The sequence below is a fragment of the Ambystoma mexicanum genome, chromosome 12 (assembly GCF_040938575.1).
Source record: "Ambystoma mexicanum isolate Mex_15411 chromosome 12, UKY_AmexF1_1, whole genome shotgun sequence".
In the NCBI taxonomy this organism is placed as follows: domain Eukaryota; kingdom Metazoa; phylum Chordata; class Amphibia; order Caudata; family Ambystomatidae; genus Ambystoma; species Ambystoma mexicanum.
Genome location: NC_090936.1, coordinates 1223086423 through 1223109532, shown reverse-complemented (window position 1 = coordinate 1223109532; position 23110 = coordinate 1223086423). Strand labels below are relative to the sequence as shown.

Below are 23110 nucleotides of genomic sequence, written 5' to 3'. Positions count from 1 at the left end.
ATCAAATGTAGAGGGTTCTGAAGTGGAAGGGAGATGCAACTCACCTTCACCTGCTGCCGGAGTGGATGGACTTACATCAGCAGCTGTGCCATCTACAGAAAAAAAGAATACATTTATATATGAATCTATAATCCTTCAATTGTACTAAAATAAATGATTACATATACAGTGTACACTAAAGGGATAGTGACATTAAGTTCATACAAACATTACAAATCATATTGTTAAAAGTGTGTAATGAAGACGTCTAGCAAAGCATAATCAAGTCCGACTACATTTCTTTTCAGCGCAGCCATTGCAGTTTCTAGTGTTGGGTGGATCCTATGCGGATGGAAATACCCAAAGCAAATGACTGGGTTTTTCATGTAATACTTTTTGTGCTTGTCCGGATGTATTCAATTGACATGCTATTTATCTGAAGGGTGTGCATGCATCCTCTCTCCCTAATAAATGCAAAAGGACAGTCAGGCCTACCAGTTCTCCACTCACCAAATCAAGATACATTCGTCTCTTTTAAGCGTGCACTTGGAGTCCACTTTCTTCTATCAGATGTATAGTTGGACAGTTGCAGTCAAACATTTGAAATATGAGAGGGGCAATGGTTTGTGTGCAGTATATTGGGTCAAAAGTCCAAGCAGAATCCACAGAGGACACAACATAGAGGTTCAGTTTCCAGAGTTTTCATAGGGCATATGGGCAATTCCTGGGCTACTCAGAAGGTCAGAAATGACACAACTGCTCATAGCTGGATATAAACTAAAATAAATACCGGTTTCCATCAAACATCATCTCGGGTTCCCTCTCTGGCGTCACTCACAGTGTTTTGTAAAAATTCCTTTTGACAGGCAAAGTTCATGTAGGCCCCATCAGGCCAATGGATGGGTAGCATCACAGACATAGCTCATCAGCTCTCCTTGCTGCACTTCTGCCAGAGAGGTGAGGCTCTCTTGGAGGCTCTATTGGGCTTCAGACTATCATCCTGAACCCGATTCGGTTCTCACTTGTGCTTATGGGCATACAACCTGTTCTTGTGCTATGTTTAGGCTAACCCCTTCAATCTCCAGCCACATGCTCGCCTGGCCTTCCCTGTCAAACGCAATCTATGTGCTTCAGCTTTGTTTCGTCTTCACCTACGCTCTCCCTACAGTCCCTCAGCTGAATCATATGAAGGAATGTGGTGGCTCCGCAAAGGGAAGAACGAGCCGACAAGTGGTGGGTCCGCCATTGGTAGATTGCCATTGGGGGGCCGCAGGACTCTGTTTCCTTTGAGCTCTCGCAGGTGAGGGATATTTTTATGTTCTGCTGCTTGTGACCATGGCACCGATCAAGTGTCCATGTGATCCGGCTTCCTGTACCTGCAGAGTTGCCTTCTGCATATGTCTCTTCTTTTAAAGGGCCAGCGCCATCTACGGCATCGGTTTAACGAGTAGCATTAGTGCATTATGCGCAATGAAAATGAAGAGTGCATCCTTGTGTGATAATGCCCCTTGACCATGGTGTTTTGGGTGGGGCGACCAGGGTTTGTTTGTTTTTTGTTTGTTTGTTTGTTTATTTGATAATGCGCACCAAACCCTGAGATAGCTGGGGGCAGCAGATACAAGAATATTCAAAGCTTGGTTACAACATAAAAGGCGAAATACAGGCAAAAAATGTGTTACAGTGCATACAGTGGAGTACATGATACATGGAAGGTGGTACAGGTCCATGCAGATAGTGGAGTCATACAAAAAAGTTACACAGAGTATCAAAGGTAAGGTCTGAGTGTCCTAAATGTGGAGCGATATCTAAGTGTCCTTAGAACGAATCCAATTCAATATGTTACATCGAAATCTAGCATATGGCTGTTCCACTCTGAGGGCTGCAGGGGGAGCTTTCCAGGAGAGAGGCGCTTTGACAGGGAAGCTACCTCCACCTGCTTTGGCGAGTCTGAATCTAGGTGTTTCAAGGCAGAGATGGTTAGATGATCTAGTATAGTGCGAGGACGTTTTTCTGGTCAGTCTAGCAGAGAGATGGGGGTGCGGGATGATTCAGGCATTTGAATGTAAGGGAAACTGTGTTAAGGAGTATCCTATCGCTAATTTTTAACCAGTGCTGGTCCCTTCTGAGGTTGCAGATGTGCTCTCTTCAGGTTATATTCAGCGCTACTCTCAGGGCATTGTTTTGTAATATTTGCATCTTGTTAAGTATTTTTTGGTTAGCGCCTACATAGAGGGCATTACAATAGTCTAGTTTAGACATTATTAATGCATTAGCAAGTGTAATGCAGCTGGTTTTAGATAAGAAAGGTCTACAGGCCCTAATCAGTTTACAGGTATAGGCAGTAGATGAGGCCATGGAGCTAACTTGTTTATTTAGTGAAAATGTAGAGTCTAGGTAAAAGCCTAATGTTTTTACCTCCATTACTACTTTAATATCGTTGCCATCGATATTGAATGCTGCATATTTAGAGCTAAGTTTCTTGAGGTTGTAGTCAGAGCCAGAATCGGTTTTGTCATCATTCAGGCAGAGGCCGTGAGTGGCCATCCATGCCTGAATGATGAGGTATATCCTGTTTACCAAAGCCGTGTCTTCGACAAAGTTGCCCGATAGGGGTATGAGGATCTGGGTATTATCAGCATAATTGGCATATGTGACGCCCAGTCTATCAAGTTTGTCGAAGAGTGGCTTGGTGAAGATGTTATACATTGTCGGTGAGATGCATGAACCTTGTGGAACACCACAGGTAGTTTGGATTGGGTCGGCTGAGGGGGAAAACACTCTCATCATACGGTTAGCTAGGAAGGATTGTACCCAGGCTTTGGAATCACTCGAGAAATGTGCAGCTGACGCTAGGTGTTCGCATAACACTGCATGATCCACCAGGTCAAAAGCTGCCGATAGGTCGAGGAGGAGTAGCATAGCTGTTTTACCTTTGTCCTTCAACTCATCGATTTGTGTCTTTATATCGATTAAGGCTGTTTCAGTCCCATGTTGTGTTCTGAAGCCGGAATGGCGTGCAGCTAGTGAAGATTGGCCTCAAGGTAGTTTTGGGTTTGGAGGTAGGCTACCCTGTCAATGATTTTGAGGAGGAAAGGGACCATAGTGATGGGTCTGTAGTTGGTGGGGATAGCTGGATCTAGGGTCTGTTTCTTGAGGAGAGGTAACACCCAAGATTCTTTGAGGTTGATGGGGACAGTGCATGAGTTGAAGGAAGCGTTAATTAGCTTGGAGATAAAAGGTGTTAATCTCTAGCTGCATCCTTAATTATTTGTGCAGGGCAGCTATCACCCTGGCAATTGGAGGGTTTCAGTGATATTATAACCTTTTCAGTTTCCAGTATAGAAATATTAGTGAAACTGAATGGTGTAACATTGTTTGGAGTAACAGCGGGTGGGGTGGGAGGCATCTCAGTCGAGCGCAAGGAGGCTTTTTTATTAGCTATTTTAGTCTGCAGGGTGGCTATTTTGTTGGATAAGGCATTTTGGATGCTGGTGCACCATTGTTTATCTTTTGGGGTTTTATCTGTGGATGGAATAGGATTTTCCATTTTGCGCAGGATGGAGAAAAGCTCCTTGGTGTTGGAATTAGCCTTAGTGATTCTTTCATTAAACGTGTTCCTTTTCATAAGGATAATTTCTTTCTTGTACGAATTTGCGAAATTGGTTAGCAGGGTTTTATTTCAGCCGTGGGTGAGTGTTGCCAAATGGCTTGGAGTTTCCTCTTTTGAAGTCTTAATTTTTTTAGATGGGGTGTGAACCAGGTGTTGAGGTGTGACTTTTGTTTGCTTTTGCGTAGTTTGACTAGCGCAATAGTGTTGAGGGCTTTGGTCATAGTGTTATTAAAGGCCTCTACTAGTGTCTTGGGGTCAGGATTGTTAATAATTGAAGGGAGGGTTGGTAAGAGGGGAGGAAGTAATTTTTCGACGTGATGTCTTCTTTGCTTCTGGTTGGTAATGGTGGTACTAAGTCCATTTATTGGGATTTTTAGGGCTCTATGGAGGCCGAGAAACGAATGAGGTGGTGATCAGTCCAGTGTTGAGGGGTTATTTTGGTGATGGTAGTGTGGCAGTTCAGGTTGGCCACCCAGTCTAATATCCGCCCATTCACGTGAGTGGGAGCGAGGACATTTTGGGTCAGGCCATGTTCTGTCAGGATGGTTTCAATAGATTGGGTCTCAAAATTCCCTATTGGACCAGGTGGTCTATATAGTAAGAGGATAGTCAGTGTGCTATTGTTGGAGGTAGGGTGTTTGGCTGCAAGGAGTTCACAAGATTTGGTTTCAGGGGGAGTGGTTAGTCTTAAAGCCAGTTTAGTTTTGGCTATGATAGCAAGGCCGCCACCTTTGGAATTAGGCTTGTCGACCCTAAGTATGTGATAATTGTCTGGTATGGCTAACATGAGTGCAGGGCCAGCACCCTCATGTAGCCAGGATTCGGTAATGGCCAGAATGTCTAAGTCGTCATTAGAAAGTAAGTCTGCAATATCAGTGGTATGCGCCATAAGGGATCTAGCTTTAATATGGGGACCTGAAATCGTAATTTTATTCTGTCCTTGGAGAGAGGGGAGTTTTGGATTAAGGAGGTTGGTTCTAATATGATTGTGTGGAGGGTGGGCAGAGAGGTGAGTATGCATTTTTTGAGAGGGTCCAGTGGTAGGTGTAGCGAGAGTATGGATGGTGGCGAAGGAAGTAGTCCTACGATGGGAGTCTGGTGAACTGATGCTATTAGTTTTAGGGTCGTATATCCGGGGCAATCTTACATAGAGTCTCAACTTCCTCTCCTGCAGGGTGCAAGGTAAGAGGTTGATAAGGGCCATTGTTGTGAGGGCATATAGGATCGTCAGTCGTATATTGGAAAGTTAAATCTTAATGGTATGCATAGTTCTATTAGGCTATGCAGTTATAGTTCTGTGGGAAGGAGGGTGGGGCCAGGTGGGCATCTATAGGTGGGCACAATCAGGCAATGGTGACCAAAGATAGTTGGGCACAATATGTTAAGACAGCTACAGCTAGGCACAATGTGGTGAGACAGCTACAGTTAGGCACAGTATGGTGAGGCAGCTACATCTAGGCACAATCAGGCATGGGTGATCAAAGATAGTTGGGCACAATATGGTGAGGCAGCTACAGCTAGGCACAGTATGGTGAGGCAGCTACAGCTAGGCACAATCAGGCATGGGCGACCAAAGATAGTTGGGCACAATATGCTGAGGCATGTACAGGTTAACACAATATGGTGAGGCAGGTACAGTTAGGCACAATCAGGCATGGGTGACCAAAGATAGTTGGGCACAATATGGTGAGGCAGCTACAGCTAGGCACAATGTAGTGAGGCAGCTACAGCTAGGCACAATCAGGCATGGGTGACCAAAGATAGTTGGGCACAATATGGTAAGGCAGCTACAGCTAGGCACAATCCGGCATGGGTGACCAAAGATAGTTGGGCACAATATGGTGAGGCATGTACAGGTTAACACAATATGGTGAGGCAGGTACAGTTAGGCACAATCAGGCATGGGTGACCAAAGATAGTTGGGCACAATATGGTGACGCAGCTACAGCTAGGCACAATGTGGTGAGGCAGCTACAGCTAGGCACAATCAGGCATGGGTGACCAAAGATAGTTGGGCACAATATGGTAAGGCAGCTACAGCTAGGCACAATCAGCCATAGGTGACCAAAGATAGTTGGGCACACTATGGTGAGGCAGATACAGTTAGGCACAATCAGGCATGGGTCACCAAAGATAGTTGGGCACAATGTGGTGAGGCAGCTACAGTTAGGCACAATCAGGCATGGGTGACCAAAGATAGTTGGGCACAATATGGTGAGGCAGCTACAGCTAGGCACAATCAGGCATAGGTGACCAAGAGATAGTTGGCCATATTGTGGTGAGGCAGCTGCAGGTTAACACAATATAGTGAGGCAGGTACAGTTAGGCACAAACAGGCATGGGTGACCAAAAACAATTATGCACCATCTGATAGGGGAAGTTATAGTTACTAGTAGTGCAAACAGGCATATAACATTAGGCATTGTAGTTCAGCGTGTTCAGGTAAATGCAGTTATGCTGGACTGTCAATACGGTCAAAATAGTGGACGGCATGATCCGTTGGGTTACCGGACGATACATAGTGCCGGACCATGATAGCGCTAGGGTCGAATAGAGCGATTCAGCAGAAACAAATCACATTTGGGATAGGTTGTTGGCAGACAGTGCTTGCCATGGTTGGATCGATATTCTGCTGTGGCTGGCGAGATTCGGTGCCCTTCCCATACAGCCTTCGGTCCCATATCACAAAGAAGGTGGTGGTGGTGCACGTTTGGGCAGGCAAGGGACATTGTCACACATGCAGAATTATTCTAACATTCAATGAAGACTCCCACGTTTAACACTCTATAGATCAACCAAATAACTGAGGGAAAACTACAGGCAAAGGCAAGTGACACTGCACCACTGTGCACTATGACGAATCTGGAGGTTTTGTTGCTTCTTCCTTGGGGGAAGCCACCCCCTTTGGGGCTAGGGAGGTGATCCTGCTAAACCAAACCTTCCCTAGGGGTTTGGGAAAGAGGGACCTCACTGGGAGTGACTCTCCTTAAGTGGAAAAGGACACCCATTCACATAAGGAACTCCCTCAAACTAAGACATTTTCTGCATACCTTGGAGCCTCTAATGTTAAATTCAACTGTGGGACTGTAAATAACATTGAAAGTGCCTTTTGATGTTTAGCTCAAGGCAATGCTAGTCTCTCCGTTGGCTAGACAGCTGAACATTAACAACACACCCCTTTTGTGCCACGGAGCGAGAATAAAGACCCAATCACCCTTGAATGGAGGAGAAGAAGCAATGCGCGAAGGCGAGCCACCGACATGTCAAAATTCTTGAGGGGCGAAGCTGCAATGCACAGCCAGAGCCGGCTGTGGCATGGGATGAAGCCGGAGGAGGTGAGAGACGCTGCTGATGAGGTAACAAGCTGTCCAGAGTCGGCGGGGCCGAGCAAAGCTGGCCTTATCTGGAGTCTTGACCACACAGAGGACGTGGTGAGCGCAAGAAACGACGTCGAACCCAGAGCTTGAGGGAGGCACGAATGCTCTGCTTGCAACAAAGGAATTAAGGAGCAGAGGAGCGCTGAGACGAGCAGCAAAATCGCTCTTATCCAGAAAGGAACAGTAGAAACCTGTGGGCAATGCCACTGATACCGAGCAGATGCCCCCTCACTTGAGAACACTTTGAGACGGAGAAGGTACGTGGGTTGCTCATTGAGGCTGGTGTGGAGAGACCAGAGAGTGAAAGAGGGAGAATAAAGGATTACTATAAACTCCCACCAGGGACATAAATGCCCAGAGAGAGAAGGAAACAAGTAACCATAAGGAGCCCAGGAAACCCAGATATTGTAATCTACAAAACGGCTCACAGAAACTCTTGAGAGCCAAATTAGGCATATGTGAAGAGGGGTCACCAATACCACTGGAGATAAATGAGACATTGAGACAGAGAAACCCAAGGGAGCCAGAGGGGCCCAATAAGACAAGTGGAGAGCAAATTCAAGGGCAACACAGAGACAACCAAGGCATGAACATAATGGGGATAAATCCACGCAAGTGGTGCAGAGGGATTAAGGAGGTATCCCTCCACCTACGAACACTTGGACATTTCATTTTTTCTGGAAATTGACACTTTATATTGGAAACATGAGATACTCTTGAAACTTTGACAAGAAGGGCAAGAACTGCAAAACCCCAAGGGGAGTGGTGGGGTGGAAGGTCGGGACTGTTTTCTACCAATAAACATTTGATCCGAAACCAGGAGGAATTAGTGCAAACCCTGAGTGAGATTGGGAGAACAACTCTAAAGTGTTCTTTTATATTTTTTTCTAAGCCAGTTAAGAGAATAGGTTTGGACAGAGGGCCATTTTTGTTATTTTGACTATTGACGAGCATAGTTTGTTAGGAAGGGAACTCCCCTTTTAGCAAAAGGGCTAGCAAGGCATTTTCTTTTAAGTTAAATAATACCCTTCGATACCATGTCCTCTAGTCTGAGTCCTTCTTCCGGTTTGCCACAGTACCCAAACTATATTTTGTCTATACAGCCCAGTTCTATGCACTGACAGACACCTGTGACAACCCATGCTTATCAGTGTGTCTGTTAACATCGATCTATGTCTACTCATACCCACCTGTGTGCAGCCCTAATGTGTCCAACAACACATATTTGTGTCCAACTCCACCCCCCGTGTCCACCTACATTCACCTGCTTCCAACCACCATCACTTATGTCCACCCACGCCATCTGTAAACACCAACATGCATTCACCCAGACACAAAAGTTTCCAACAAATCCCCACCCTGCCAAACCACACCAACTAGAGTGCACCTAGCTTTATCTGCCCAGCCACACTCATCTATGTTCACATACACCCATCTATGAACAACCACACCCACGTGCATTCAACTGCATTTCTTTTATTTTCGCCCTTCAGTCCTTTTCGCCAGGACCATATAGCAAAATAGAGGAACTTATTAAAGAGGATGTCGGGCATATGGAGGAAAGGGGACTGTGGATTATGAGTAAGGTAGTCACTGCAGTGAGTAACTGTGTCATACTCCTACGTCTCGTCCCCTTTTCTCCATACTTGTCAGAGATTCCTGCAGCCACATTGATGTGACCAGGAATGTGCACAGCTTGAATTCCAAATTTGGATTGCAAGGTCCACCAGAAAAGGAGACTAGGTGCCGTCCTGTTTGTTGATGTAGAACATCGCCACGGAATTGTCTGTGCACATTCGAACCACACTGTTGGTGATAGTGGGTTGAAAAGCCCGGAGCGCCAGAAAAACTGCCAGGAGCTCTAGGTAATTGATATGGAACCGCCTGTCCTGAGGCGTCCACAAATCGTACACCTCGAGATGATGCAGCATTGCTCCCCACCCCAGAAGGGAGGATGTAAACCAAAAGAGTGGACGTAGGATGGAGCGAGACTGTGTGCGGCAGCAGTATCCAAGCACGCCAATACATTGGAGGGCGGAACAGATTCTTGTTATCCACAAAACGTGGAAAAAGCTGCTCAGCTCCAAAGACAGGCCCCTCAGTACCAGCTGTTGTGAATGTTGGTGTGAGAGAGGTAGACAAAATGGCCACCGTGGACCACAGGGGTTGGACCACCATTTTGTTAATGCCTGAGGTGAACTGCGTCACAGCTGCCAGTGAGGATGTGGTCACCACAGGGGAGCGAGGGGACTTATGTTCCATTTGAGACTTATGACAAGGAACCTCAGAAGAGCCGGTGCTAGGAGACCTAGAGTGTTTCTGCAACCCCTTAGAGTCTGCTGATAATTTAGCCCGCAGTGAGGGAACCTCGGCGGAACCGGTGCTCAAAGATTTAAGGTGTTTAACTGGCTTCTTTGCCCCCTCAGCAGGAACGGTTCGACCACAGACCTGAGTTTGGGAAGGCTTACAGTCAGCCCCTGAAGGGGACCCCTCAATCTTGCTGGTCTAAGATATAGCCCCAAGACGGGGAACCTCGGGTGTAAACCTGGTACATTCAGCCACCTTAACAGGAACCTCAATCCGAGACTCGGTACACTTAGTTCCAGATGTGGAACCCTCGGGGCTGACTCTGGTGACAACGGCCCCAGAAGTACTGGGCCTAACTTTAGCCCCCAAAAAGGGAACCTCAGATGAAAATCCGGTCCTGGCAGCCTCTTTGCAAGGGACCTCGGAGGAAACTCCAGAGTGACGATTAGATCCCTTTTGGGATACCTCAGGGAGATCCCTGGTAACAGAGCCACTTGAGCCCCTCCCAGACCCTGAAGACCCCAGAAAGGAGTCCCCTGGCCGGGGTGCCCTAAAAAGGAACAAGCTTACTGGTCGCTTCCTTTTTTCTTCAATGCCTTCTTGCTTCCTCTTCCCCGCTGATTTCCTGTCTGTCACTCCTGGACTTGGGCCTGTATCTCTTACCCTACAGTCCCCTTACCTGCACTTCCCAATCACCTGCTGCCTGCACTTAACCCTTGCATAGTCACCTGCTGGCTGCACTTCCTTTTCTGTTTGTTTGTGCTGCTGATCCTATGTCCTATGTTCTCCACCTCACCTTCCCCTGGCACTTCTCCCCCTTTTCCATCCCTGCACTTGCGCAATCTCAATGTCACTGGGCCTAGTCCCTTGTTCCCTTCCCATGCCTTGTCGCACCTTGAAACACTTGTGTATAAGCGCGATATAAATAAAATGTCATATCATATATCATATCAATGAACTGCTGTAAATGTGGTGGAGGAAATCGCTGGAATACCTCCTCCCACCTGACAAGCCGACGCTGGAGTGCCTGGACGTAATGGGAGTCGCAGTAGAAGTGCGAGTCCTATTGATGTTCTGGGCCTAAGCACTCCAGACAAAGGGAGTGGGGATCCACCCTCGCAAAACAACGTTCGCACGATGAACATGACATGAATCCCAGACGCTCCGGCAGAGATGGAAGAAAGATGACCGTGGAACCAGAGCAGGAAAATGAAGGCCAAGGGGAAAAAAAAGAAAAATATTCCCTGAGATGCAAGTGCATCCAACCCTGACTATGTGGAAAAAAGGACTGAAGGGCAATGCGTGAGGCAGAGCTCAGGAAGGCAGGGCTACGGTCACGTGAGGTGGTTCCAGCGTAAAAATAAAAGAAGGACAGAAAAGTAAATTTTGTGATGGTGTTCAAAAGTGTACCGGTCCCGTCCCAAAGGACGGAATGTCCCACAAGTATGGAAGAAAGGGGACGGGACATAGGAGTATTAGAAAATAACAACGTTACTGACCGTAGTGACTACCTTACTCCAAGTCCATAGTCCCCTTTCCCCCATACTTTTGGGACATTCCGTCCTGTGGAATGGAACTGGAGCACTTTGGTAAAAAAAGCCACAAATTTAAAAATGTTTCCTTCTTCACTTTTTAGGCGGGGCACCGCACGCGGCCGTAACCCCACCCTCCTTAGCTCCGCCCCGTGCAGCACCCTTCAGTCCTTTTCTATCGCCAGGTCTGAGACCATTTAAGCAATAATAGAGGATATTTATTAGAGGGGACGGCGGGCGGCCGTATGGAGGAAAGGGGACTATGGACTAGGAGTAAGGCAGTCACTACGGTGAGTAACTTTGTTATACTCCTACGTCCCGTCCCCTTTCCTCCATACTTTTGGGAGACTACCAAGCACTCCTCACAGGAAAACGGATGGATGGAACTCCTTGACAGAAAGAGGTTTTTAAGAACCGCCTGCCCGAACTGAGCATCGGCTCTGGAGCTCAGGTCTAAGCAGTAATGCTTACAAAAAGCTGATGGGGAAGCCCATGTGGCTGCTCTGGCAATTGTTTCCCTGGGAACATATTTCTGGAAGGCAACGGCAGCTGCCTTGCCCCGCACCAGATGGGCATGAATTCCCTTTGGAGGCTGAATGCCCTGAGCAGTATACGCCTCTGAAATACAGAAAGCAATCAATCGGGAGATAAGTCGCTTTTGAGGCCGGCTTTCCTTTTGGATCTCTGAAGGTCACAAAAAGCTGGGAACAGCTCCTAAGTTTAGATGTTCTGTCAAAATAAAACTTTAGAGCTCGTATGACATCCAAATTATGCAATACCCTCTCGGCATCTGAGGCCGGGTCTCAAAAGAAAACGGGTAAGGAAATAGACTGGTTCAGATGAAAATCGGATACTTCCTTTGGAAGGAAAGAAGGATTACTCTGGAGGACAACCTTATCCTTGTGAAAGTTGAGGAATGGATGTTCTACAGAAAAGGCCTGAAGCTCGTTTACACGCCTTGCCGAATTCATCGCAATCAGAAAAGCCATTTTCCATGAAAGGAACTTCAAGTCCACCGTAGCCATGGGCTCAAAATGTTTATGGCATAAGGCAGTGAGGACCACATTCAATTCCCAATTTGGATGCGGGTTGCGCACCGGTGGATAAAGATGCAATAGACCTGCAAAGTGTCTTTCAATGACAAGGTTTGTCAATGAAAAAGAGCAAGAGTCCGTGGACAGGTAAGCAGCGATAGCCCACAAATAAGTCCTACAAGACAAGACATGTATGCCTCAAGCTGCCAGATGAGAAACGAATGACAGGTCACTCGTGGACTGTGTCGATGGTAGCTTCTCTGGGGTCCAGCTGCTTAGCTAAACACCAGTGACAGAACCGGAGCCATTTGCTCCTATACTGAGACCTTGTCGAAGGTTTTCTAGCCGCCTGGATAATACGCATATTATCCGCTGACAAGTTGAAACTCTCTAAAGATTTGAACTCAGGCACCTGGCTGCCAAGCTGAATGATTTTGGAGAGGGGTGCCACATCAGTAGGTTGGGAATCAGCAGAAGCCTGATCGGCGAGCAGACTGAAAGATGCTGAAGCTCCGAAAACCAGAACCTGGCTGGCCACCAAGGAGCTATGAACAGGAGAGTGCAACTCGTCGTGTTCCTGAGCTTGCATAGCGCCCGGTGAATCAGAGGAGGAGGCGGGAAGGTGTAGGCTATGGTGAGGCAGATACAGTTAGGCACAATCAGGCATGGGTCACCAAAGATAGTTGGGCACAATGTGGTGAGGCAGCTACAGTTAGGCACAATCAGGCATGGGTGACCAAAGATAGTTGGGCACAATATGGTGAGGCAGCTACAGCTAGGCACAATCAGGCATAGGTGACCAAGAGATAGTTGGCCATATTGTGGTGAGGCAGCTGCAGGTTAACACAATATAGTGAGGCAGGTACAGTTAGGCACAAACAGGCATGGGTGACCAAAAACAATTATGCACCATCTGATAGGGGAAGTTATAGTTACTAGTAGTGCAAACAGGCATATAACATTAGGCATTGTAGTTCAGCGTGTTCAGGTAAATGCAGTTATGCTGGACTGTCAATACGGTCAAAATAGTGGACGGCATGATCCGTTGGGTTACCGGACGATACATAGTGCCGGACCATGATAGCGCTAGGGTCGAATAGAGCGATTCAGCAGAAACAAATCACATTTGGGATAGGTTGTTGGCAGACAGTGCTTGCCATGGTTGGATCGATATTCTGCTGTGGCTGGCGAGATTCGGTGCCCTTCCCATACAGCCTTCGGTCCCATATCACAAAGAAGGTGGTGGTGGTGCACGTTTGGGCAGGCAAGGGACATTGTCACACATGCAGAATTATTCTAACATTCAATGAAGACTCCCACGTTTAACACTCTATAGATCAACCAAATAACTGAGGGAAAACTACAGGCAAAGGCAAGTGACACTGCACCACTGTGCACTATGACGAATCTGGAGGTTTTGTTGCTTCTTCCTTGGGGGAAGCCACCCCCTTTGGGGCTAGGGAGGTGATCCTGCTAAACCAAACCTTCCCTAGGGGTTTGGGAAAGAGGGACCTCACTGGGAGTGACTCTCCTTAAGTGGAAAAGGACACCCATTCACATAAGGAACTCCCTCAAACTAAGACATTTTCTGCATACCTTGGAGCCTCTAATGTTAAATTCAACTGTGGGACTGTAAATAACATTGAAAGTGCCTTTTGATGTTTAGCTCAAGGCAATGCTAGTCTCTCCGTTGGCTAGACAGCTGAACATTAACAACACACCCCTTTTGTGCCACGGAGCGAGAATAAAGACCCAATCACCCTTGAATGGAGGAGAAGAAGCAATGCGCGAAGGCGAGCCACCGACATGTCAAAATTCTTGAGGGGCGAAGCTGCAATGCACAGCCAGAGCCGGCTGTGGCATGGGATGAAGCCGGAGGAGGTGAGAGACGCTGCTGATGAGGTAACAAGCTGTCCAGAGTCGGCGGGGCCGAGCAAAGCTGGCCTTATCTGGAGTCTTGACCACACAGAGGACGTGGTGAGCGCAAGAAACGACGTCGAACCCAGAGCTTGAGGGAGGCACGAATGCTCTGCTTGCAACAAAGGAATTAAGGAGCAGAGGAGCGCTGAGACGAGCAGCAAAATCGCTCTTATCCAGAAAGGAACAGTAGAAACCTGTGGGCAATGCCACTGATACCGAGCAGATGCCCCCTCACTTGAGAACACTTTGAGACGGAGAAGGTACGTGGGTTGCTCATTGAGGCTGGTGTGGAGAGACCAGAGAGTGAAAGAGGGAGAATAAAGGATTACTATAAACTCCCACCAGGGACATAAATGCCCAGAGAGAGAAGGAAACAAGTAACCATAAGGAGCCCAGGAAACCCAGATATTGTAATCTACAAAACGGCTCACAGAAACTCTTGAGAGCCAAATTAGGCATATGTGAAGAGGGGTCACCAATACCACTGGAGATAAATGAGACATTGAGACAGAGAAACCCAAGGGAGCCAGAGGGGCCCAATAAGACAAGTGGAGAGCAAATTCAAGGGCAACACAGAGACAACCAAGGCATGAACATAATGGGGATAAATCCACGCAAGTGGTGCAGAGGGATTAAGGAGGTATCCCTCCACCTACGAACACTTGGACATTTCATTTTTTCTGGAAATTGACACTTTATATTGGAAACATGAGATACTCTTGAAACTTTGACAAGAAGGGCAAGAACTGCAAAACCCCAAGGGGAGTGGTGGGGTGGAAGGTCGGGACTGTTTTCTACCAATAAACATTTGATCCGAAACCAGGAGGAATTAGTGCAAACCCTGAGTGAGATTGGGAGAACAACTCTAAAGTGTTCTTTTATATTTTTTTCTAAGCCAGTTAAGAGAATAGGTTTGGACAGAGGGCCATTTTTGTTATTTTGACTATTGACGAGCATAGTTTGTTAGGAAGGGAACTCCCCTTTTAGCAAAAGGGCTAGCAAGGCATTTTCTTTTAAGTTAAATAATACCCTTCGATACCATGTCCTCTAGTCTGAGTCCTTCTTCTGGTTTGCCACAGTACCCAAACTATATTTTGTCTATACAGCCCAGTTCTATGCACTGACAGACACCTGTGACAACCCATGCTTATCAGTGTGTCTGTTAACATCGATCTATGTCTACTCATACCCACCTGTGTGCAGCCCTAATGTGTCCAACAACACATATTTGTGTCCAACTCCACCCCCCGTGTCCACCTACATTCACCTGCTTCCAACCACCATCACTTATGTCCACCCACGCCATCTGTAAACACCAACATGCATTCACCCAGACACAAAAGTTTCCAACAAATCCCCACCCTGCCAAACCACACCAACTAGAGTGCACCTAGCTTTATCTGCCCAGCCACACTCATCTATGTTCACATACACCCATCTATGAACAACCACACCCACGTGCATTCAACTGCATTTCTTTTATTTTCGCCCTTCAGTCCTTTTCGCCAGGACCATATAGCAAAATAGAGGAACTTATTAAAGAGGATGTCGGGCATATGGAGGAAAGGGGACTGTGGATTATGAGTAAGGTAGTCACTGCAGTGAGTAACTGTGTCATACTCCTACGTCTCGTCCCCTTTTCTCCATACTTGTCAGAGATTCCTGCAGCCACATTGATGTGACCAGGAATGTGCACAGCTTGAATTCCAAATTTGGATTGCAAGGTCCACCAGAAAAGGAGACTAGGTGCCGTCCTGTTTGTTGATGTAGAACATCGCCACGGAATTGTCTGTGCACATTCGAACCACACTGTTGGTGATAGTGGGTTGAAAAGCCCGGAGCGCCAGAAAAACTGCCAGGAGCTCTAGGTAATTGATATGGAACCGCCTGTCCTGAGGCGTCCACAAATCGTACACCTCGAGATGATGCAGCATTGCTCCCCACCCCAGAAGGGAGGATGTAAACCAAAAGAGTGGACGTAGGATGGAGCGAGACTGTGTGCGGCAGCAGTATCCAAGCACGCCAATACATTGGAGGGCGGAACAGATTCTTGTTATCCACAAAACGTGGAAAAAGCTGCTCAGCTCCAAAGACAGGCCCCTCAGTACCAGCTGTTGTGAATGTTGGTGTGAGAGAGGTAGACAAAATGGCCACCGTGGACCACAGGGGTTGGACCACCATTTTGTTAATGCCTGAGGTGAACTGCGTCACAGCTGCCAGTGAGGATGTGGTCACCACAGGGGAGCGAGGGGACTTATGTTCCATTTGAGACTTATGACAAGGAACCTCAGAAGAGCCGGTGCTAGGAGACCTAGAGTGTTTCTGCAACCCCTTAGAGTCTGCTGATAATTTAGCCCGCAGTGAGGGAACCTCGGCGGAACCGGTGCTCAAAGATTTAAGGTGTTTAACTGGCTTCTTTGCCCCCTCAGCAGGAACGGTTCGACCACAGACCTGAGTTTGGGAAGGCTTACAGTCAGCCCCTGAAGGGGACCCCTCAATCTTGCTGGTCTAAGATATAGCCCCAAGACGGGGAACCTCGGGTGTAAACCTGGTACATTCAGCCACCTTAACAGGAACCTCAATCCGAGACTCGGTACACTTAGTTCCAGATGTGGAACCCTCGGGGCTGACTCTGGTGACAACGGCCCCAGAAGTACTGGGCCTAACTTTAGCCCCCAAAAAGGGAACCTCAGATGAAAATCCGGTCCTGGCAGCCTCTTTGCAAGGGACCTCGGAGGAAACTCCAGAGTGACGATTAGATCCCTTTTGGGATACCTCAGGGAGATCCCTGGTAACAGAGCCACTTGAGCCCCTCCCAGACCCTGAAGACCCCAGAAAGGAGTCCCCTGGCCGGGGTGCCCTAAAAAGGAACAAGCTTACTGGTCGCTTCCTTTTTTCTTCAATGCCTTCTTGCTTCCTCTTCCCCGCTGATTTCCTGTCTGTCACTCCTGGACTTGGGCCTGTATCTCTTACCCTACAGTCCCCTTACCTGCACTTCCCAATCACCTGCTGCCTGCACTTAACCCTTGCATAGTCACCTGCTGGCTGCACTTCCTTTTCTGTTTGTTTGTGCTGCTGATCCTATGTCCTATGTTCTCCACCTCACCTTCCCCTGGCACTTCTCCCCCTTTTCCATCCCTGCACTTGCGCAATCTCAATGTCACTGGGCCTAGTCCCTTGTTCCCTTCCCATGCCTTGTCGCACCTTGAAACACTTGTGTATAAGCGCGATATAAATAAAATGTCATATCATATATCATATCAATGAACTGCTGTAAATGTGGTGGAGGAAATCGCTGGAATACCTCCTCCCACCTGACAAGCCGACGCTGGAGTGCCTGGACGTAATGGGAGTCGCAGTAGAAGTGCGAGTCCTATTGATGTTCTGGGCCTAAGCACTCCAGACAAAGGGAGTGGGGATCCACCCTCGCAAAACAACGTTCGCACGATGAACATGACATGAATCCCAGACGCTCCGGCAGAGATGGAAGAAAGATGACCGTGGAACCAGAGCAGGAAAATGAAGGCCAAGGGGAAAAAAAAGAAAAATATTCCCTGAGATGCAAGTGCATCCAACCCTGACTATGTGGAAAAAAGGACTGAAGGGCAATGCGTGAGGCAGAGCTCAGGAAGGCAGGGCTACGGTCACGTGAGGTGGTTCCAGCGTAAAAATAAAAGAAGGACAGAAAAGTAAATTTTGTGATGGTGTTCAAAAGTGTACCGGTCCCGTCCCAAAGGACGGAATGTCCCACAAGTATGGAAGAAAGGGGACGGGACATAGGAGTATTAGAAAATAACAACGTTACTGACCGTAGTGACTACCTTACTCCAAGTCCATAGTCCCCTTTCCCCCATACTTTTGGGACATTCCGTCCTGTGGAATGGAACTGGAGCACTTTGGTAAAAAAAGCCACAAATTTAAAAATGTTTCCTTCTTCACTTTTTAGGCGGGGCACCGCACGCGGCCGTAACCCCACCCTCCTTAGCTCCGCCCCGTGCAGCACCCTTCAGTCCTTTTCTATCGCCAGGTCTGAGACCATTTAAGCAATAATAGAGGATATTTATTAGAGGGGACGGCGGGCGGCCGTATGGAGGAAAGGGGACTATGGACTAGGAGTAAGGCAGTCACTACGGTGAGTAACTTTGTTATACTCCTACGTCCCGTCCCCTTTCCTCCATACTTTTGGGAGACTACCAAGCACTCCTCACAGGAAAACGGATGGATGGAACTCCTTGACAGAAAGAGGTTTTTAAGAACCGCCTGCCCGAACTGAGCATCGGCTCTGGAGCTCAGGTCTAAGCAGTAATGCTTACAAAAAGCTGATGGGGAAGCCCATGTGGCTGCTCTGGCAATTGTTTCCCTGGGAACATATTTCTGGAAGGCAACGGCAGCTGCCTTGCCCCGCACCAGATGGGCATGAATTCCCTTTGGAGGCTGAATGCCCTGAGCAGTATACGCCTCTGAAATACAGAAAGCAATCAATCGGGAGATAAGTCGCTTTTGAGGCCGGCTTTCCTTTTGGATCTCTGAAGGTCACAAAAAGCTGGGAACAGCTCCTAAGTTTAGATGTTCTGTCAAAATAAAACTTTAGAGCTCGTATGACATCCAAATTATGCAATACCCTCTCGGCATCTGAGGCCGGGTCTCAAAAGAAAACGGGTAAGGAAATAGACTGGTTCAGATGAAAATCGGATACTTCCTTTGGAAGGAAAGAAGGATTACTCTGGAGGACAACCTTATCCTTATGAAAGTTGAGGAATGGATGTTCTACAGAAAAGGCCTGAAGCTCGTTTACACGCCTTGCCGAATTCATCGCAATCAGAAAAGCCATTTTCCATGAAAGGAACTTCAAGTCCACCGTAGCCATGGGCTCAAAATGTTTATGGCATAAGGCAGTGAGGACCACATTCAATTCCCAATTTGGATGCGGGTTGCGCACCGGTGGATAAAGATGCAATAGACCTGCAAAGTGTCTTTCAATGACAAGGTTTGTCAATGAAAAAGAGCAAGAGTCCGTGGACAGGTAAGCAGCGATAGCCCACAAATAAGTCCTACAAGACAAGACATGTATGCCTCAAGCTGCCAGATGAGAAACGAATGACAGGTCACTCGTGGACTGTGTCGATGGTAGCTTCTCTGGGGTCCAGCTGCTTAGCTAAACACCAGTGACAGAACCGGAGCCATTTGCTCCTATACTGAGACCTTGTCGAAGGTTTTCTAGCCGCCTGGATAATACGCATATTATCCGCTGACAAGTTGAAACTCTCTAAAGATTTGAACTCAGGCACCTGGCTGCCAAGCTGAATGATTTTGGAGAGGGGTGCCACATCAGTAGGTTGGGAATCAGCAGAAGCCTGATCGGCGAGCAGACTGAAAGATGCTGAAGCTCCGAAAACCAGAACCTGGCTGGCCACCAAGGAGCTATGAACAGGAGAGTGCAACTCGTCGTGTTCCTGAGCTTGCATAGCGCCCGGTGAATCAGAGGAGGAGGCGGGAAGGTGTAGGCCTTCATGTTGTGCCACGGAATCTCAAGAGCCTCCCCCAGGGAAGAAGCTCAGAGCCCGTTCCTGGAAGTGTAAAGAGGACATTTCCTGTTTGATGACGTCACAAAGAGGTCCACTTCTTGAGTGCCCCAATGGCGAAAAAGGTCGGACAGGATGTCCGTGTTCAGTTCCCACTCTTCGTTGACCATCGCTCGTCTGCTGAGAGAGTCTGCAGTCACATTCAGTTGGCCCGGAATGTGCACCGCCAGCAGCCAAACACTGTACTGAATGGCACATTCCCAAATCTGAATGGCTAGATCTACAAGGGGAGGTGACTTGGTATGCCCCTGCTTGTTGATGTAAAACATGGATGCCGCATTGTCTGTGCGGATGCGGACCACCTTGTTCACAATCACTGACTTGAAAGCTTTGAGCATCAGGAAAATCGCCAGAAGCTCCAGATAATGTATGTGAAATTGCCTGCCCTGTGGCGACCCCAGGTCGAAAACCTGAAGATGATCCAACGTCGCGCCCCACCCTAAAAGGGAGGAGTCCGTCGTAATGGTTGTTTGAGGGGAGGGCTCCTGAAAAGGAGCACCGACCGACAGATTGCTGGAAGATGACCACCATAGGAGATCTGTCAACATGTAGGGTGGAACCGTAATCATTTTGCTGTCCGTTTAGTGTCCGGGTCCACCGCCTGAAGCCAGGAGCTCTGAAGAGCCATCTGTGTGAGTCGCATCTTGAGACGAGCAAGGGGAAGAGCAAGCATGCACAAAGCCATGAGGCCTAGAAGCCTCTGGAACCACCAGGCCGACATCATCTCTGACTGAATGAAAACCTGACACGTGGTCAACAAATCCGCCATTCTGACCACAGTCAGGTATACTCTGCAGTCGATCGTGTTCCAACGGAAACCCAGGAATATCAAGCCCTGAGAGATCGTCATGGAGGATTTCGGCCAGTTCATTGACAGCCCAAGGTGGAACAGGAGCTGGAGGAGAGACTGAAGGTTGCTCGAGGCTTTCACTGGCCAAGGACTGCGCAGAAGCCAGTCGTCCAAATATGGATACACATGAATACCCTGTAGCCAAAGAAAAGCCGCAATGACCGACGTCATCTTCGTGAAGACATGAAGACACGCAGCGCTGAGCTGTGACCAAAAGGGAGCACTCAGAATTGGAAGTGCTCCTCTACCAGGGAGAACCGCAGATATTTCTGATGCAGGCTCCAAATCAGGATATGCATATACGCGTCCTGAAGGTCCACAATGCTGAGCCAGTCGCCCTTCTGAAGAGAGTACTTTATTTGCCAGGGCGTGATCATCTTGAATTTCTTTTGGGAAGAGAAAGGTTGAACTGGGAAAGATCTAGGATGGTGCGCAGGCCAGCCTGGTTGGGTTTGGGCACTGTGAACAGACGATAATTAAACCCCTCCCCTCGTTCCACTAGGGGAACGGGTTCCACCGCCTTGAGATCTAGAAGCTTCTGGACATCGGCTCTGAGGGAGGGCGTCCCTGATTGCTGAAAGGTAGGATTTAAGGATGGGGTGGAGCGGAGGGGTAAGCGGAAGCCTACCCGAGCGATGGACAAAACCCACCGGTCTTCGGTGATGGTTTGCCACGCCTCCAGATGAGACGAGATTCGTCCTCCCACCGGAGTCTCGTGCGAGTACCAAAAAGTATCATTTAGCTGATTTTTCGGCAGAGAGACTACCTGTTCCTGATGAGGAGGCTGAAGACCGAGAGAAAAATCGACCCCGTTGCTGTCTTCAACGGAAGCTACCTGTCGGGGGATCAGCTCTGCGTGACCTGTGGTCCTGGAACTTCTGAAGCCTGAGGAGGACCGAGACTGGGATCCTGATCTCTGAGCTTTGACTGGGGGCTTCACTAGCACCGACAGAGACTTGGCAGTTTGTGTACTCGCCTTACTCCTTGTAAACTCGTCATCCGTTGAAGAATTAAACAATTATTTGCCGTCAAAAGGCAGGTCCAGAACTTTATCTTGGAACTCCTTCGAAAAATTTGTTGCATAAAGCCAAGCTTGACGAGAGGTATCCACCCCCAACATGAGGCCTCGAGCTGACATGTTAAAATGGTTGCCAGCAGCCTACAGCATATGCTGCGCCAATACCTTGGCGTCTGACAAACCACCCTTAAAGTCTTCCAGCCTGTCCCCAGGAATGAACTCCTGGAAGTCTGCCAAATCCCTCCACAGTTTCATATTCGCCAGTTCCAAAATGAGCTACACGTTAGCCTGATGCAATTGCAGCGCTGAGTTGGAAAAAACTTTCTTGGCCAAGGAGTCGAGCAACTTGTCTTCCTAGGCCAGAACCTGAGCTGCGGCAGTAGTGGTCGCAGAGGCCGGCAGAGTAGCAACCGCAACCACTGTTGAGGAAGGGAGCAGACATGACACCAAGGCTACTTCCTCAGAGGTCTGAAGCCTGTAACGGGCGTCAATTCACTTATTTATATGTAGCCAAGTGTGGGGTTTATCCCAGACTTTGCGGGCCTCGGACAAAACGTCCTTCTGAAGGTACAGGCCAGTGCGCTCCTGTGGAGACAAGGTTAGCGCCCCCGAAAGCACCCCTTCCTGCCAAGCGGGTGCCTCATGTACTAGTATTTCAAGAATCATGTCCAGAACCCGGTCATGGAATGCTCTTACAGAGCGGGGATGGTCCTCACTATCCTGTTCTGCCTGAGGGTCCTCCAGAACATCAGGATCCACCGGTTGCGATGAGACCGGCGTCAAATCGACGTCTCACTCTGCTGGAGTCTTGTCAACCAGAGACAACGGAGGCAGAGGCGGGAGAGGTGGAGGCGGGCCGAGAGGTAGAGGTGGTACCGCTGCCGGGGCGACAGGTGCTGTGACTGGAACTGTCGGGGCAGGATGCGGTGCCAGAGGGCAGATCTCCCTAAAAAGGCCTTTAAAGTACTCCCTCATGTGATCAGTGTTCATAAGACTTTGAAACTTCCCAAAAAAGGCATCCTCTGCGGAAACTTTAGCTACTTGAATGGGCAGAGGCCGCTCATGAGGGGCATACCCCCACGAACGTAGTGAGGAAGGCTGCCAAGAGGGCCCGCCACCCACGGGGTCTATATAGACCAGTGGGGCAGAAGTAGGAGGAAGCGATACCGTATGCGGTAGTGGTTACCGAGCGTGCCAGTCATAGGAAGGGCAGAACGGATTCACACCATCCCGTTGACAAGGTTGTCCACCAAAAAAAAGGCTCCCAGCACCCGTCGTCGATAGAGTGGGTGTGAGGGAAGAATCCAAAATGGCCACCGTACACCATGCGGGAAGGCCCGCCATTTTGTGAGCATCTGAGGAGAACTGCGTCACATGTGTGGTTGAGGCAGGAAACTGCACAGACTGGTCAGGGGACTTGATCGAAACTTTAGCCTTGACACAAGGATCCTTGGCAGAGTCGGTAATATGGGGTCTGGGATGTTTACTGGACATCCTGTCGTGACCCTTTGAATAAGCCTCCAAGGGAGGAACCTCAGCCAAGCCGGTAACAGAGGAGAAACGGTCAGCAACCTCTCCCTGTGCCCCCTCAACAGAACCGGCAACACCGTGAATTTGAGGAATCCACCTCACAGACAAAACCGTAACAGGTCTCTCAGTTCTGTCGGTACACCCCTTAGCCTCGATAAGAGGAACCTCGGAACAGAGTCTGGTCTTTATAGCTCCCCCGAAAGGGGCCTCAAACCGTGGTTTGGTACAGAAAGCCTCAACGGAGGCCTCAGGGCACACCCCAGTGTCTGTATGGGAAGCTCCAGACAAGGAGACCTCGGAGCGAACTCTAGTACACAACGCCTCAGCACGACTGGGCTGGCAATTGGCACCTGATTGGTGAACCTCAGTGT

The 23110-nt window shown here is 48.5% G+C and overlaps 1 protein-coding gene across 13 annotated transcripts in view; it reads right to left on the bottom strand.

Annotated features, from left to right (window-relative positions):
- The window catches only part of MYBPC1 (myosin binding protein C1), a 1087780-nt gene that overhangs the window by 1031872 nt on the left and 32798 nt on the right, over window positions 1-23110 (bottom strand). For all 13 annotated transcript variants that reach the window (XM_069629883.1, XM_069629891.1, XM_069629879.1 and 10 more), the window contains exon 2: window positions 45-92. In XM_069629883.1, coding sequence (XP_069485984.1) covers window positions 45-92 — 48 coding nt within the window. The remainder of the gene's footprint in view (window positions 1-44; window positions 93-23110) is intronic.